We start from the raw sequence: 17,681 nt of genomic DNA, 5'->3' as shown, positions 1-17,681 counted from the left end.
TACGACTGAGGTTCAAGTTTTGTAGGGTCCAAACATTTCTATTCTTTATGGGATCAGACGGTGGTAAAAAAGCAGGGAGTATAAACACGACATCAGGAAAGGGTCACTGCCAGTCAGTTTCCAGGTTGTGATTTGCCCTAAACAGACAGCCTTGTATTCTACTGTAATCTGATATTCATTTACAGCCGGCAATGAGGCATTGGAACAGGTTTCTTTGTTTGGCGGCAAGCAAATCGAGTCTCTCTGACTCCATGTACAAGGCTTAGCTGAAAATGCAGTGGATGCTATATTGAATATTCTATTGGATGTTAATGGTTATGTGTATTCTGTCAGTTGGAAGCCAACTGCATGCCTCAGTCTAAATCTTTCATACAGTAGGCCTTGTACTTAGTAGCCGCAAAACAAACAGTATGATTGTCAATATCCTATACCTTTTATTGTGTACTCACTACAAAGCTTCAGTTTTCACTCATCTCCATGAAGTTGTTACTAAAACATTGAGCTTCCATAAATCAGGATTAGTAGGTATATAGGATGTAAAGGTTATGTCCGATAATAGTTAATAGGAAATATATTAAGTCAATTAAGCATGATTCATTTATTTGATATTTTAGTGCTTTTTAGATTATACCTAATGGACCTAATGAACAGGCCTACATTGTAATGTAATTTCACTAACTCTAAGCCATAGATGCTGACTTCTTTGTAGACATGCTTCCAATCAGTGAATGGTGTAATGTCCAACTAGACTTGGGCTGATACTTTATCCTATAGTAGCCTAATTGAAATCAAAAAAATAAACAGCACGCTCAACTGCATATTCCTTGGACAGAAGTGCAAGGTTCAACAGGTGCTGTATCTTTAATTAGTCATTTTATGAAGGTATTTTATTCTGGGATTTCGATTGGTTTATTGTGAGGAGTCCATGATACCAAGAACAACATCTCTTAGAAATGTTTGGCTTGCTAAGTAGAAAATAAACCAAGCAAAGGTAATTGCTTACTGTGATAAGGGGAATGTTGTCCATTTTGAGTAGGGCTTTGACGATATCAGTATCGTAATAATTTTTCCGTTGCAAAAATGAAAACACGAAGCAGATCCAACTCTTGTGGTCCTTTTTTAAAATACCTGCTGTATGTAAATATTGTGTTCTATAGCTTGGAAAAGAAAGACATTAAAATAAAACATTTAACTAGGCAAGTCGGTTAAGAACAAATTCTTATTTACAATGACGGCCTACCCCACCCAAACCCTAACGACGCTGGGCCAATTGTGCACCGCCCTATGGGACTCCCAATCGTGGCCGGTTGTGGTACTGAGATCCAGTGTTTAGACCGCTGCGCCACTCGGAGCCCTATAAATAAATGTGACTCTGGATGACAAAATAATGATCTTTGTTTCCAACATTAGGGCTGTTTTGGTTCCTTGCCACGATACTAACGTGCAAAGCGATACTGGTTTTGTCCCGGCCCTAGTTGTGAGTGACCATGACACACAGGGTTTCAGTGGAAAATGTCTGATGGAATATTTTTGGGAGATCCCTTTCAAAAGTCACTGCTCTGCTTTGAGCTTAGTCCCTCCATCTTTGAATTCAAATTCAATTCAAATCTCCCTTATCACATACTGCCCATTCTTTTTAGTTTAAGGCTACCTTACTTTTAAGGGTGCGTAAACCGTCAAAGTTGCAATAAAAACATTGACTTATGCAATGTAGAGATTAAAAGAGAAGATTGATGAAAGCTGTATATCTTAATAATTCTATTTCACCATATCTTGCTCTATTTGTCATTGGCCAACTCTTAAGAGTTGCCCAGGTGTTCCAGAAAGTGACTATAAGCAATGTAATTCCCGTAACCCAATCATCATCACCCCCAAAACTCTCCAGATTGTTCGACCTATAAAGATGTGTCAAGGTCTTATTGTTTTTGCTACATTTCCTCCTCCTCAAGCGGAAGACTGTCGCTCTTCAACTCGATGAGTTGCATACTAACAAAGGCCACTGTCGCTGCATAGCAACACCCCCCCTCAACGAACCCTCAAACTCACAGACACACATTTTTCTCCATAGACTCTCATGCACAGTGGAGCTCTTTTGAATATCAATGCAAATTGCCATCACCGAGAGATGTTTTCCCTATGTATTCGATCTGATCTGTGTAATGTGTAAACAAGGAACTAACACCATTACACACTGATATCAGGTGTTTGTGTTAAGTCATTGTAAATACCTTCAGAAAATATATTTCAATTCTGTTATTGATCCATTATCTCACTGCCTTTTCTTTTCAGGGGAACCTGCTCAGTATGACCCCACCTTCAATGGACCTGTTCGGAAAAGGTAGCCTTTTCCACTAATTCTCTTTTCAATTCAATTTCAATTTAAGGGGCTTTATTGGCATGGGAAACATGTTTTCATTGCCAAAGCAAGTGAAATAAATCACATTTATTAGTCACAAATGCTTACTTATGAGCCCCTAACCAACAATGCAGTTATAAAAAAATATGGATAAGAATAAGAAATAAAAGTAACAAGTAATTAAAGAGTAGCAGAAAAATAACAATAGCGAGACTATATACGGGGGGGGGTACCGGTACAGAGTCAATGTGCGGGTGCACCGGTTAGTTGAGGTAATATGTACAGAGTTTTATTAAAAGGAGATGATAACAACAGAGAGTAGTAGTGGTGTAAAGGGGGGGGGGGGTCAATGCAAATAATCTGGGTAGCCATTTGATTAGGTGTTCAGGAGTCTTATGGCTTGGGGGTAGAAGCTATTTAGATGTCTCTTGGACCTAGACTTGGTGCTCTGGTACCGCTTGCTGTACGGTAGCAGAGAGAACTGTCTATGACTTGGGTGGCTGGAGTCTTTGACAATTTGTAGGTCCTTCCTCTCACACCGCCTGGTATAGCGGTCCTGGATGGCAGGAAGCTTGGCCCCAATGATGTACTGGGCTGTTCACACTACCCTCTGTAGTGCCTTGCGGTCGGAGGCCGAGCAGTTGCCATACCAGGCAATGATGCAACCAGTCAGGATGATCTCAATGGTGCAGCTGTAGAACCTTTTGAGGATCTGAGGATCCATGCCAAATCTTTTCAGTCTCTTGAGGGGGAATAGGTTTTGTCGTGCCCTCTTCACAACTGTCTTGGTGTGCTTGGACCATGTTAGTTTGTTGGTGATGTGGAGAGGTTTTTGTCCTGGCACCACATGGCCAGGTCTCTGCCCTGTCTCATCCTTGTCAGTGATCAGGCCTACCATTGTTGTGTCATCGGAAAACTTAATGATGGTGTTGGAGCTGTGCCTGGCCGTGCAGTCATGAGTGAACAGGGAGTACAGAAGGGAACTGAGCACGCACCCCTGAGGGGCCCCTGTGTTGAGGATCAGCGTGGTCGATGTGTTGTTATCTACCCTTACCACCTGGGGGTGGCCTGTCAGGAAGTCCAGGATCCAGTTGCAGAGGGAGGTGTTTAATCTCAGGGTCCTTAGCTTGTTTATGAGCTTTGAGGGCACTATGGTGTTGAAGGCTAAGCTGTAGTCAATTAATAGCATTCTCACATAGGTGTTCCTTTTGTCCAGTTGGGAAAGGGTGCAATAGTGCAATAGAGATTGCATAATCTGCGGATCTGTTAGGGCGGTATGCAAATTGAAGTGGGTCTAGGGTTTCTGGGATAATGGCATTGATATGAGCCATGACCTGCCTTTTCAAAGCACTTCATGGCTACAGATGTGAGTGCTATGTGTCGGTAGTCATTTTGGCAGGTTACCTTCGAGCACAGGCACTATGGTGGTCTACTTAAAACATGTTGGTATTATAGACTCGAACAGGGAGAGGTTGAAAATGTCAGTGAAGACACTTGCCAGTTGGTCAGCGCGTGCTCGCAGTACACGTCCTGGTAATCCATCTGGCCCTGCGGCCTTGTGAATGTTGACCTTTTTATAGGTCTTAATCACATCGGCTACGGAGAGCGAGATCACACAGTCGTCCGGAACAGCTGATGCTCTCATGCATGTTTCAGTGTTATTTGCCTCGAGCTAAAATAGACGAGCTAAAATATAAGTATTTAAAAAATAATAATAATAATAATATTTGAGCTCATCTGGTAGGCTTGTGTCACTGGGCAGCTCTCGGCTGTGCTTCTCTTTGTAGTTTGTAATGGTTTGCCTGCCCTGCCACATCCGATGAGCGTCAGAGCCTGTGTAGTACAATTCGATCTTGGTCCTGTATTGACACTTTGCCTGTTTGATGGTTCGTCGGAGGGCATAGCAGGATTTCTTATAAGCTGGGTTAGAGTCTGGGTTAGAGTCCCACTTCTTGAAAGTGGCAGCTCTTGCCTTTAGCTAAGTGTAGATGTTGCCTGTAATCCATGGCTTCTGGTTGGGGTTTGTACTTACGGTCACTGTGGGGACAACGTCATTGATGCACTTATTGATGAAGCCAATGACTGATGTGGTGTACTCTTCAATGCCATTGGAGGAATCCCGGAACATATTCCAGTCTGTGCTAGCAAAAGTCCTGTAGCTTAGCAGCTGCTTCATCTGACCACTTTTTTTATTGATATCGTCACTGGTTCTTTCTTCTTTAATTTTGCTTGAGCTTTGTATGCATCTCTGTGTGTGGAGTATAGGTGGTCCAGAGTTGTTTTTCCCCTCTGGTTGCACATTTAACATGCTGGTAGAAATTTGGTAAAACGGATTTAAGTTTCCCTGCTACTAGGTCTCCGGCTACTAGGAGCGCGGCCTCTGGGTGAGTGCTTTCTAGTTTGCCTATGGCGGAATACAGCTCATTCAATGCTGTCTTAGTGCCAGCCTCTGAATGTGGTGGTATGTGAAGAGCTAAAATAGGTAGGTAGATATTGTGGTCTACAGTTTATCATGAGAACTCTACAGCAGACGAGCAATAGCTCGAGACTTTCTTAGATATCGTGTACCGGCTGTTATTTACAAAAATACATAGTCCGCCGCCCTTTGTCTTACCAGAGGCTGCTGTGCTATCCTGCCGGTACAGCTTATAACCAGCCAGCTGTATGTTCATAATGCCGTCATTCAGCCACAGCTCCTTGAAGCATAGGATATTAGTTTTGAATGTCCCGTTGGTAGTTTAATCTTCTGCGTAGGTCATCGATTTATTCTTCAAAGATTGCACGTTTGCTAGCAGAATGGAAGGAAGTGGGAGTTTATTAGATCGCCTACGAATTCTCAGAAAGGAGTCCACCGTCTGGCCCCTTTTTTTCTGCCTTCTCTTCACGCAAATCACTGGGATCTGGGCCTGTTCCCGAGAAAGTAGTATATCGTTCGCGTTGGGCTGGTCATACTCGTTAAAGGAAAAAAAGGATTCTGCCAGTCGGTGGTGAGTAATCGCAGTCCTGATGTCCAGACGTTATTTTCGGTCATAAGAGACAGTAGCAGCAGCATTATGTACAAAATAATAAAAAATAAGTTACAAACAAAAAACAGTTGTTTGGGGACACTTATAACGTCTGTCTTCTTCTCCGGCACCATTTTATTATTTATAAACAAAAGTGAAATAAACAATAAAAATAACATTAAACATTACACTCACAAAAGTTCCAAAAGAATAAAAACATTTCAAATGTCATTATGTGCAAATAGTGAAAGTACAAAAGGGAAAATAAATAAACATAAATCTAGGTTGTATTTACAATGGTGTTTGTTCTTCGTTAGTTGCCCTTTTCTTGTGGCAACAAGTCACACATCTTGTTGCTGTGATTGCACACTGGTATTTCACCCAATAGAGATGAGTTTATCAAAATTGAATTTGTTTTCAAATTCTTTGCGGGTCTGTGTAATCTGAGGGAAATATGTGACTATGGTCATACATTTGGCAGGAGGTCAGGAAGTGCAACTCAGTTTCCACCTAATTTTGTGGGCAGTGTGCACATAGCCTGTCTTCACTTGAGAGCCAGGTCTGCCTTCGGCTGCCATTCTCAATAGCAAGGCTATGCTCACTGAGTCTATACATAGTCAAAGATTAACTTAATTTTGGGTCAGTCACAGTGGTCAGGTATTCTGCCACTGTGTACTCTCTGTTCAGGGCCAAATAGTCTTCTAGTTTGCTCCTTTTATTTTTGCCAAATCTTTCCAATGTGTCAAGTAATTCTCTCTTTGTTTTCTCATGATTTGGTTGGGTCTAATTGTGTTGCTGTCCTGGGGCTCTGTGGGGTCTTTTTGTGTTTGTGAACAAAGCCCCAGGACCAGCTTGCTCAGGGGTTCTTCACCAGGTTAATTTCTCTGTAGGTGAGGGCTTTGTTATGGAATGTTTGGAAATCGCTTCCTTTTAGGTGAGTATAGAATTTAACGGCGCTTTTCTGGATTTGGATCATTAGTGGGTGATCGGCCTAATTCTTCTCTGAATGCATTATTTGGTGTTTTATGTTGTACACAGAGGATATTTTTGCAGAATTCTGCATGCAGTATCAATTTGGTGTTTGTTCCATTTTGTGAATTCTTGGTTGGTGATCGGATCCCAGACCTCACAACTATAATGGGCAATGGGTTCTATAACTGAACTTATTGCCTTGTCTCTCAGATTGTTCACAGCTTTGTGGACGTTCCCTGTGGCGCTGATGTTTAGGCCGAGCTATGTATCGTTTTCTGTGTGCTCTAGGGAAACGGTGTCTATATGGAATTTGTATTAATGGTCCTGGCAACTGGACCTTTTTTGGAACACCATTATTTTTTATCTTACTGAGATTTACTGTCAGGGCCCAGGTCTGACAAGATCTAGGTGCTGCTGTAGGCCCTCCTTGGTTGGGGACAGAAGCATTAGATCATCAGCAAACAGTAGACATCAGATTTTATATAGTAACATAAGGCCGTGTGCTGCACTGTTCTAGTGCCCTCACCAATTCGTTAATGTATATGCTGAAGAGGGTGGGGCTTAAGCTGCATCCCTGTCTCACCCCCGGCAATGTGGAAAGAAATGTGTGTTTTTGCCAATTTTAACCTCACACTTGTTGTTTGTGTATATTACTTTTATAATGTATGTTTTTCACCCAACACCACTTTCCATTCATTTGTATAGCAGACCCTCATGCCAAATTGAAATCAACAAAGCATGAGACTGCCTTTTGTTTTGGTTTGTTTGTTTGTCAATTAGGGTGTGCAAGGTGAATACGTGGTCTGTCGAATGGTAATTTGGTAAAAAGCCAATTTGACATTTGCTCAGTACATTGTTTTCGCTGAGGAACTGTCTGCTGTTAATGCAGAGGATTTTCCCAGGGTTTCTGTTGACGCATATCCCACGGTAGTTATTGGGGTCAAATTTGTCTCCACTTTTGTGGATTGGGATGACCAGTCCTTGGTTCCAAATGTTGGGGGATATGCCAAAGCTGAGGATGATGTTAAAGAGTTTAAGTATAGCCAATTGGAATTTGTAGTCTCTATAATTTCATTTAGGATGCCATAAACCCTACAGGCCTTTTTGGATTGGAGGGTTTATATTTTGCTCTATATTTTGTTTTGTTCATTCAATGTCATTGGAGAATCCAGTGGGTTCTGGTAGTCTTTAATCTCTCTAGGCTTGATGGGACGCTACCGTCCCATCTGACCAACATTCAGTGAAAGCGCAGGGCGCCAAATTCAAACTACAGAATTATAAATATTTAACATTCTTGAAAATACACATGCAATATGTTAAAATAAAGCTTAACTTCTTCTTAATCCAGCCATGGTGTCAGGTTTTCAATAAGGCTTTAAGGTGAAAGCAAACCATGCGATTTATCTTAGGACAGCACCCCATCAAACAAACACCAACAATCATATTTCATCCCGCCAGGCGCGACACAAAACTCAGAAATAACTATATAATTCATGCCTTTGAAGAGCTTCTTCTGTTGGCACTCCAATATGTCCCATAAACATCACAAATGGTCCTTTTGTTCGATTAATTCTGTCGTTATATCTCCAAAATGTCAATTTATTTGGCGCGTTTGATCCAGAAAAACACTGGTTCCAACTCGCGCAACATGACTACAAAATATCTAATAAGTTACCTGTAATCTTTGTCCAAACATTTAAAACAACTTTCCTAATACAACTTTAGGTATTTTTTTTTTACGTAAATAATCGCTAAAATTTAAGACGGGATAAACTGCGTTCATTAGCGGATAAAAACGAAGTGGAGCGAGCTTTCAGGTCGTGCGCCCCAACCACAACAGCACTCTAGACTCGACCCTCGTTCTGAACAGCCCTACTTCTTCATTTCTCAAAGGAAAAACATCAACAAGTTTCTAAAGACTTACATCCAGTGGAAGCGATAGGAACTGCAAGCAAGTGTCCTAGAAATCTACATCCACATAGAAAACCCATTGAAAACACTGTCACCTCAACAAAACAAAAAGTTTTGAGTTTTCCAATTCTATGGATTCTTCAATTACATTGAGCAATTACATTTTTTAGATTTGATAGAGAAGCTGAGAGGTCAAAACCTGTTTAGGTTTTCTACCTCCAAATGTATACCTTCACTATTACAGTGAAACATTTTGTCTAGGAAATTGTCTAGAAGGGATTGAATTTGTTGTTGCCTAATAGTTTTTTGGTAGATTTTCACACTACTTTCCTTCCATCTATAGCATTTCTTAATATTATTAATTTCCATTTGCTTTGATGCATCATGATTCAGCATGGCTTTGTTCAAGGACTGTGATTTTTCTGTGATCTGAGACTCTGGGTTGAGGTCTGATAAAATAGTCTACGATACTACTGCGAAGAGACGAGCTATAGGTGTACCTACCATAGAAGTCCTCTCGAAGCCTACCATTGACTATGGAGATACCCAGCGTCCGACAGAGCTACAGGAGTTGTGACCCGTTTTTGCTGGTTATATTGTCGTAGTTGTCTAGGGAGGTACAGTGGGGCAAAAAAGTATTTAGTCAGCCACCAATTGTGCAAGTTCTCCCACTTTAAAAAGATGAGAGAGGCCTGTAATTTTCATCATAGGTACACTTCAACTATGACAGACAAAATGAGAAAATCCAGAAAATCACATTGTAGGATTTTTAATGAATTTATTTGCAAGTTATGGTGGAAAACTTTTGTTATTGACCAAATACTTATTTATCTCAATACTTTGTTATATACCCTTTGTTGGCAATGACAGAGGTCAAACGTTTTCTGTAAGTCTTCAAAGTTTTCACACACTGTTGCTGGTATTTTGTCCCATTCCTCCTTGCAGATCTCCTCTAGAGCAGTGACGTTTTGGGGCTGTTGCTGGGCAACACGGACTTTCAACTCCCTCCAAAGATTTTCTATGGGGTTGAGATCTGGAGACTGGCTAGGCCACTCCAGGACCTTGAAATGCTTCTTACGATGCCACTCCTTCATTGCCCGGGCGGTGTGTTTGGGATCATTGTCATGCTGAAAGACCCAGCCACGTTTCATCTTCAATGCCCTTGCTGATGGAAGGAGGTTTTCACTCAAAATCTCACGATACATGGCCCCATTCATTCTTTCCTTTACACGGATCAGTCGTCCTGGTCCCTTTGCAGAAAAACAGCCCCAAAGCATGATGTTTGCTTCACAGTAGGTATGGTGTTCTTTGGATACAACTCAGCGTTCTTTGTCCTCCAAACACGACGAGTTGAGTTTTTACCAAAAAGTTATATTTTGGTTTCATCTGACCATATGACATTCTCCCAATCTTCTGGATCATCCAAATGCTCTCTAGCAAACTTCAGACGGGCCTGGACATGTACTGGCTTAAGGAGGGGGACACGTCTGGAACTGCAGGATTTGAGTCCCTGGCGGCGTAGTGTGTTACTGATGGTGGTCTTTGTTACTTTGGTCCCAGCTCTCTGCAGGTCATTCACTAGGTCCCCCCCGTGTGGTTCTGGGATTTTTGCTCACCGTTCTTGTGATCCTTTTGACCCCACGGGATGAGATCTTGCGTGGTGCCCCAGATCGAGGGAGATTATCAGTTGTCTTGTATGTCTTCCATTTCCTTATTATTGCTCCCACAGTTGATTTCTTCAAACCAAGCTGCTTACTATTGCAGATTCAGTCTTCCCAGCCTGGTGCAGGTCTACAATTTGTTTCTGGTGTCCTTTGACCGCTCTTTGGTCTTGGCCATAGTGGAGTTTGGCGTGTGACTGAAATCTTGCTTGTTTGTAGGTGACAAAATACTTATTTTCCACCATTATTTGCAAATAAATTCATAAAAAATCCTACAATGTGATTTTCTGGATGTTTTCCCCTCATTTTGTTGAAGTGTACCTATGATGAAAATTACAGGCCTCATCTTTTTAAGTGGGAGAACTTGCACAATTGGTGGCTGACTAAATACTTTTTTGCCCCACTGTATATGGGGGAGGGAATGCTGTCACCTCCAGGTAGGTGTTTGTCCCCCTGTGTGCTAAGGGTGTCATGTTTTTGTCCATTTCTGGCATTTAGGTCGCCACAGACTAGTACATGTCCCTGGGCCTGGAAATTGTTGATCTCCCCCTCTAGGATAGAGAAGCTGTCATTGTTAAAGTATGGGGATTCTATTAGGGGGATATCTATTTCTAGCCTGATGTAAAATGTTCCTGTTTTGACTTTTAATTTGAGTGGGTTAGGTCTGCTCTATACCAAATGACCATACCCCATGAGTCTCTTCCCTGTTTCACACCTGGTAGTTTGGTGGATGGGATGCTGTGGTCTGGGTTTAGGTCCTCTTGGTGTCGGTTCTCTCGGTGCAGGTCCTTCAGGAGGGAGTCTTGCCGGTCTGGGAGGGTGTCTCGCTGGTCTGGACAGGGTGTCCGTTGCTCATGTGTGTGATGCTGGGGCTATGGTTCGAGGGTGACATCCTTCAGGGTCCTGGCAAAAGTTGAGATTGCTGCCTTGTAGAGGTGGACCTGGTTGTAAAGGCTAGGGTGGAGTGGTGGGCCAGGTAGACATTAGCTTTTGAGGCACAGTCTCGCAAAATGCTTGCATTCACTCGCTGTATGGTGGCAGGGTGAACGTTTTTTCAAGGTAGCAGGGAGGAGATCACCACTTGTGTGTTGGGGAAAGTGGAAGTGGAATCTGTTCTCTGACAGCTCCAGGTCATGCCTAGTGTTCGTGCACCAGAGTTTAGCCACTTTGTGTTTGGGGAAAAGTTTGTCCTCTTGAATGTATTTGCCATTTTGAGTCAATGAGGAGCACAATCTCTAGCTTTGTGTTCTTAATGGATGTGTGGGGGTTTGTCAAGAGGGCTATCAGGGGAGCTGACAGGGGGGCTGATAGGAGGGGGTGGGTTGTCTGTTGGGTTGGTGGGTCCTGTGTTGTCTGTCCCGTTATGGTCCGTGTCTGAGGTGGGCTGTTCTGCTGGCTTCTCTGGGGGAGTGTCCTGGGCTGTGAAACTCCTGCCATTGTTGGGCTCAAGAGTTTTCACACATCTGACTTCACACTTCAGTGCTAATTGAAGATGCAGCCTGGTCTATTCTGTCCTAGCAGCTTGGTAGCTTAGTATACTTATTTACTTAGTTTAATATAACAAAATTACCTATAGATTATTGTCATTTACTTTTTGGCTTCAAAGTAGCTTCAGACTGAATATTACTCGCTCTGTTTTGTGTTGGATGGTATTTCCAGGTTCCGCTGTGTTTCTTCTGTAGGTTTTGGTTTGTTAGAAGTTTTTTTTCTTGATCGTCCTTGGTGGTATTTTTGTCCAAAATCAAGGTTTTTATGTATGGAATTTGGATTGACGGTTTTGATGTTGAGGTTAGTCCTTGTGGAGAAAAAAAATGCAAGTTTATCTAAATTTAATTTGATCTTTTTGCAGAAGAACTCAGGAGCCCCTGCGCTCACTATCTCTCTCTCTCTCTCTCTCTCGCTTGCTCTCTCTTGCTCTCTCTTGCTCTCTCTTGCTCTCTCTTGCTCTCTCTTGCTCTCTCTTGCTCTCTACAAGGCCTACAGAGCCTACCAAGCTACAAAGCCCCAACTACCACTATCTTTGTGTGCAAATTATCCACTGTATGTTTCAAGTGCCTTTCGTGGGCACACTTTCTGTCACACATTTTTCAGCCTGGGGGCATCTATGCCACATCAATGCTCAAAATCACTGTGTGTCATTGTATTTCCATTCTCCCTCAGAGGCTGCACTGACATCATCTGCTGTGTTCTCTTCATTGTCGTTATCCTTGGCTACATGGCGGTGGGGATTTTGGGTAAGATGGGCCTTCTACGCACCTCCCACCTCTCACATTTTCTCTCACACACACATACTCATTCTGTATGTGTTGCTGTATTTTCTCTCTCTCTCGCTCAGCCTCTTTCGCTCTTTCTCTCGCTCAGCCTCTTTCACTCTTTCTCTCTTTTTCTCTCACTATTAGATGATGTCTGATTCCTGGCATTATCTCTCTCTGGCTGTCAATCTCTCTTTATGACTCTTACATCCCTTTTGAAACTCAGGTGTCCTCGCCATAATGCCTTATGTAAATGTAGTATTTGCAAGCAGAACGCACGCTGGCTAAACAAAACAACAGTGACATAATCATCCCTTCCTGAATTCCAACAGCTCGTCAAATCGCCATTCACAAGTGAGAACAGCACTTCCATTATCGAGAGTGCCCTGGTAACACAAGCTTGTCATTGGTTCTATGATTTTCTGACTTTTCCCCTCTTCAAAGTCTATACCCTCACCTTTCTCTATAATTATAAGGTATCTCTATGGCCTTGCTATTCTACTCCTTTTTGTCTTTCGGTCGAAAGGCCTCCCTCTCCTCTGACTCCCACCCAGAGTGGTTCCAAAGAGAAATTCCAAAGCAGAAGCTCACCCTCAACATCCATGACCTGTCATCAAACACATTCCAGCAGGCACTCACTCTACTTTTTCTTGAGTCAATAGAGCTGCCTGATAAGGAATATATTGCCAATGTCAATAGCTTAGTATCTGATTTAATGGGGAAGGATTTTGTGCATTGATCGGATATACAGTAGGCCTTTTATTGAAAGGAGGGGAGTAGTGGTTTAGTATATAAAACCAAATGAAGTAGTTGATGTCAATGAGCTTTGTACTCTACCTTTCTAAAGTTTGGGGTCACTTATAAATGTCCTTGTTTTCCATGAAAATATACATGAAATGAGTTGCAAAATGGATAGGGAATATATGTTGACAAGGTTATAAATAGTTTTTTAAAATTTAAATAATAGTGTCCTTCAAACTTTGCTTTCGTCAAAGAATCTTAAATTTTCAGCAATTACAGCCCTGCAGACCTTTGGCATTCTAGTTGTCAATTTGTTGAGATAATCTGAAGAGATTTCACCCAGTGTTTCCTGAAGCATCTCCCACAGGTTGGATTGGCTTGATGGGCACTTCCTTGCGTACCATACAGTCAAGCTGCTTCCACAACAGCTCAAAGGGGTTGAGATCCGGTGACTGTGCTGGCCACTCCATTATAGACAAAATACCAGCTGACTGCTTCTTCCCTAAATAGTTATTGCATAGTTTGGAGCTGTGCTTTGGGTCATTGTTCTGTTGTAGGAAGAAATTGGCTCCAATTAAGCGCCGTCCACAGGGTATGGCATGGCGTTGCAAAATGAACTGATAGCCTTCCTCCTTCAAGATCCCTTTTACCCTTTACAAATCTCCCACTTTACCACCATCAAAGCATGCCCAGACCATCACATTGCCTCTACCATGCTTGACAGATGGCGTCAAGCACTCCTCCAGCATCTTTTCATTTTTTCTGCATCTCACGAATGTTCTTCTTTGTGATCCGAACACTTGAAACTTAGATTTGTCTGTCCATAACACTTTTTTTCAATCTTTCTCTGTCCAGTGTCTGTGTTCTTTTGCCCATCTTTTTTATTGGCCAGTCTGAGATATGGCTTTTTCTTTGCAACTCAGCCTAGAAGACCAGCATCCCGGAGTCGCCTCTTCACTATTGATGTTTTGGTGTTTTTCGGGTACTATTTAATGAAGCTGCCAGTTGAGGACTTGTGAGGCGTATGTTTCTCAAACTAGACGCTAATGTACTTGTCCTCTTGCTCAGTTGTGCACTGGGGCCTCCATCTTTCTATTCTAGTTAGAGCCAGTTTGCGCTGTTCTGTGAAGGGAGTAGTACACAGCGTTGTATGAGATCTTCAGTTTCTTGGCCATTTCTCGCATGGAATTGCCTTCATTTCTCAGCACAAGAATAGACTGATGATTTTCAGAAGATAGGTCTTTGTTTCTGGCTATTTTGAGCCTGTAATTGAACCCACAAATGCTGATGCTCCAGATACTCAACTAGTTCAAAGAAGGCCAGTTTTGAATGTCAGTTTTCAGCTGCACTAAAATAATTGCAAAAGGGTTTTCTAATTATCAATTAGTTTAATGGACAAAAAAAAGCTTTTCTTTCAAAAACAAGGACATTTCTAAGTGATCCCAAACTTTTGAACGGTAGTGTATGTTAATTTGGTTGTCTTTGACAAATGTATGGGTCATTTGCCCTTGTATTCTTTGACTGTGGTAAATGTATTGGGGTCCCCACCACTCTGCTTAGATATTGATGTTTTGTTTTTATATTTCCACCAGCCTGGCTTTATGGTGATCCCCGACATGTCCTCTACCCACGGAACTCTACTGGAATGTTCTGTGGCATCGGGCCCAATAAGTAAGGACCTCTCTGGGGTCCGTGATGTGTTTGAACTTGAAATCCTTTATGAACCAAGTATAATTTTATTCAGAAGTTTAGAAGAATTGAGGCTATGTAATGTGAATTTACTAATCATGCATTTTTGCCATAAATGCAATGGATAAAAGTGGAAAATCTGGCCAATCCAGTCAGACATGTCATCTGGGTTAATAATTCAGTCTTGGCATGCCTCACTATACAGTATATTGAACTGTCATATTATATATTTCATTCACAATGCATAGTTAGGATTCTGTGAGTACAATACAAACTGTTACATTGTCCTTTCCCAGAGCTCAACCCAGTGTGTTCTACTTTGACATACTGAAATGTGTCACATCAATCAACATCATGGCCACCACCCTTAATGGGTTACAGTGCCCCACCACACAGGTACATTAACATCACACCATAATGTTCTAGTTTCTAAGGCTAATAGTAATAAGGAACTCTGTGCACATCTGCAATGTCCCATTGTGTGTGTTCCTGGGTCAAATTGTATTTATATGTAATGTCTTCACCAACCCGTTCATACAATTTTTTATTTGTATGAGGCCTTTTTCTTATGGTCTCTACATCCCAAAATGTCATGTATATCTGGGACAGGCATCAGGTTTCAGTCCCTTTGTGAATACCTCTTCATTCCTCACCCTGCAGGTGTGTGTGGAAAAGTGCCCAGATGTGTTCTGGGCTCTCAATCCTATTGCCTACTTACCGAATGCCAAGCCACAAGACTACTTCAACCAATCACTCTGCGTGCCATCCTTTGATCTAGCAAGAACTACACTGGTAAGTCCCATCCATTTGCTTGGAGCTAACGCTGCTAATTACACTGCTGGGTGATTATAAAAAGTCAGTCAATTGATTAATAATACTCTTAGCAAAAAAATAACTATTTACATATGTGGAATCTATGAGAATAGAAAGATTCAGAACTTTTGTGAAACATTTGTTTTATTTAATTTTTGATTTAACTATGCAAGTCAGTTAAGAACCAATTCTTATTTTCAATGACGGTCTAGGAACAGTGGGTTAACTGCCTGTTCAGGGGCAGAATGACAGATTTGTACCTTGTCAGCTCGGGTATTTGAACTTGCAACCTTCCGGATAATAGTCCAACGATCTAACCACTAGGCTACCCTGCCGCCCCAAAACATCATAGCACAGTTGAAAAATATTTCAAATATAAATCAGGGTTAGGGTCACCTGGAATGCATTTCAATTAACAGGTGTGCCTTGTTAATTTGTGGAATTGTTTTCCTTCTTAATGCGTTTGAGCCAATCAGTTGTGTTGTGACAAGGTAGGGGTGGTATACAGAAGATAGCCCTATTTGGTAGAAGACCAAGTCCATATTATGGTAAAGAACAGCTCAAATGAGCGAAGAGAAACAACAGTCCATCATTACTTTAAGACATGAATGTCAGTCAATCTGTACATTTTCAAGAACTTTGAATGTTTCTTCAAGTGCAGTCACAAAAACCATCAAGCAATATGATGAAACTGGCTCTCATGAGCACCGCCACTGGAAAGGAAGACCCAGAGTTACTTCTGCTGCAGAGGATAAGTGCATTAGAGTTACCAGCCTCAGAAATTGCAGCCCAAATAAAAGAGTTCAAGTAACAGACACATCTTAACATCAACTGTTCAGAGGAGACTGTGTGAGGCATTCATGGTTGAATTGCTGCAAAGAAACCACTACTAAATAACACCAATAAGAGGAAGAGACTTGCTTGGACATGAAACATGAGCAATGGACATTAGACTGGTGGAGATCCGTCCTTTGATCTGATGAGTCCAAATTTGAGAATTTTGGTTACAACCACTGTCTTTGTGAGACGCAGAGTAGGTGACCGGATGATCTCCGCATGTGTGGTTCCCACCGTCAAGCATGGAGGAGTGTGATGGTGTGGGGGTGCTTTGCTGGTGACAGTCAGTGATTTATTTAGAATTCGAGGCGCACTAAACCAGCATGGCCTACCACAGCATTTTGCAGTAATATGCCATCCCATCTGGTTTGCGCATAGTCCCACCATCATTTTGTTTTTCAACAGGACAATGACCCAAAACACACCTCAAGACTGGGTAAGGGCTATTTGACCAAGAAGGAGAGTGATGGTGCTGCATCAGATGGCCTGGCCTTCACAATCACCCGACCTCAACCCAATTGATTTGGTTTGGGATGAGTTGGATCGCAGAGTGAAGGAAAAGCAGCCAACAAGTGCTCAGCATATGTCGGAACTCCTTCAAGACTGTTGGAAAAGCATTCCTCATGAAGCTGGTTGAGTGAATGCAGTGCTGAGAATGCAATGCTGAGAGTGTGCAATGCTGTCATCAAGGCAAAGGGTGGCTACTTTGAAGAATATAAATTATAAAATATATTTCAATTGTTTAAAACTTTTTTGGTTACTATATGATTCCATATGTGTTTTCATTGTTTTGATGTCTATACTATTATTCTACAATGTCAAAAATAGTAACAAATAAAAACCTTGAATGAGTAGGTGTCGACTTTTGACTGGTACTGTGTGTGTGGTATGTATGTGTATGTATACATACATACATACACACGCGTGTATATATCGGAGATTGGAAATTATGCGGACAATTACATTGTTTCCATCAATCTATCTGCAATATTAAAGCTGATCTGCCTCATTAATTTGTTTTTAATAAATACATTTTAAAAAGTTCTGTCCTATAACTATAACCTGTAACTACAGAGGTTTGTAAATTCAAATAGACTTTCATTGATCATGGTTTTCAGTGACTCCTCAAAGCCTTTGGACTGTCTTTTGGAAATCGATTTAACTGGAGGGTTTTCTTAGTTGTTTTTTTACTCTGAATAGCCAAAATTAGTAGTTTAACCTTCTTTTCTTTACCACAGAAAGTTAAGGAAATTGTGGATCAAGAGCTGTGTCCGTTCTTTTACACTCCTACTATCTCTGGTGAGTGACCCTTGCTTTTTTCATATTCACTTTCATAATTACATACAGTGCATTCGGAAAGTTTTCAGTCCCATTGACTTTTTCCACATTTTGTTATGTTACAGCCTTTATTCTAAAATGGATTAAATTAAATAAACATCCTCAT

General features: G+C 41.6%; 1 protein-coding gene across 3 annotated transcripts in view; it reads left to right on the top strand.

Moving 5' to 3' along the window:
* LOC109907613 (choline transporter-like protein 4) overlaps positions 1-17,681 on the top strand; it is a 43,556-nt gene that overhangs the window by 8,758 nt on the left and 17,117 nt on the right. The window contains exons 2-7 of one of the 3 annotated variants that reach the window (XM_020505683.2): positions 2,290-2,338; positions 12,066-12,139; positions 14,491-14,569; positions 14,884-14,983; positions 15,248-15,379; positions 17,476-17,536. In XM_020505683.2, the coding sequence (XP_020361272.1) occupies positions 2,290-2,338; positions 12,066-12,139; positions 14,491-14,569; positions 14,884-14,983; positions 15,248-15,379; positions 17,476-17,536 (495 nt within the window). Of the gene's footprint in view, positions 1-2,289; positions 2,339-12,065; positions 12,140-14,490; positions 14,587-14,883; positions 14,984-15,247; positions 15,380-17,475; positions 17,537-17,681 lie in introns of all 3 variants that reach the window. The other 2 variants (XM_031793774.1, XM_020505684.2) reach the window with 2 other exon arrangements.

Source organism: Oncorhynchus kisutch, linkage group LG17 (genome assembly GCF_002021735.2).
Source record: "Oncorhynchus kisutch isolate 150728-3 linkage group LG17, Okis_V2, whole genome shotgun sequence".
Taxonomy (NCBI): domain Eukaryota; kingdom Metazoa; phylum Chordata; class Actinopteri; order Salmoniformes; family Salmonidae; genus Oncorhynchus; species Oncorhynchus kisutch.
The sequence above is the reverse complement of the archived record's forward strand: the minus strand, read 5'-3'. Positions and strand labels throughout refer to the sequence as shown.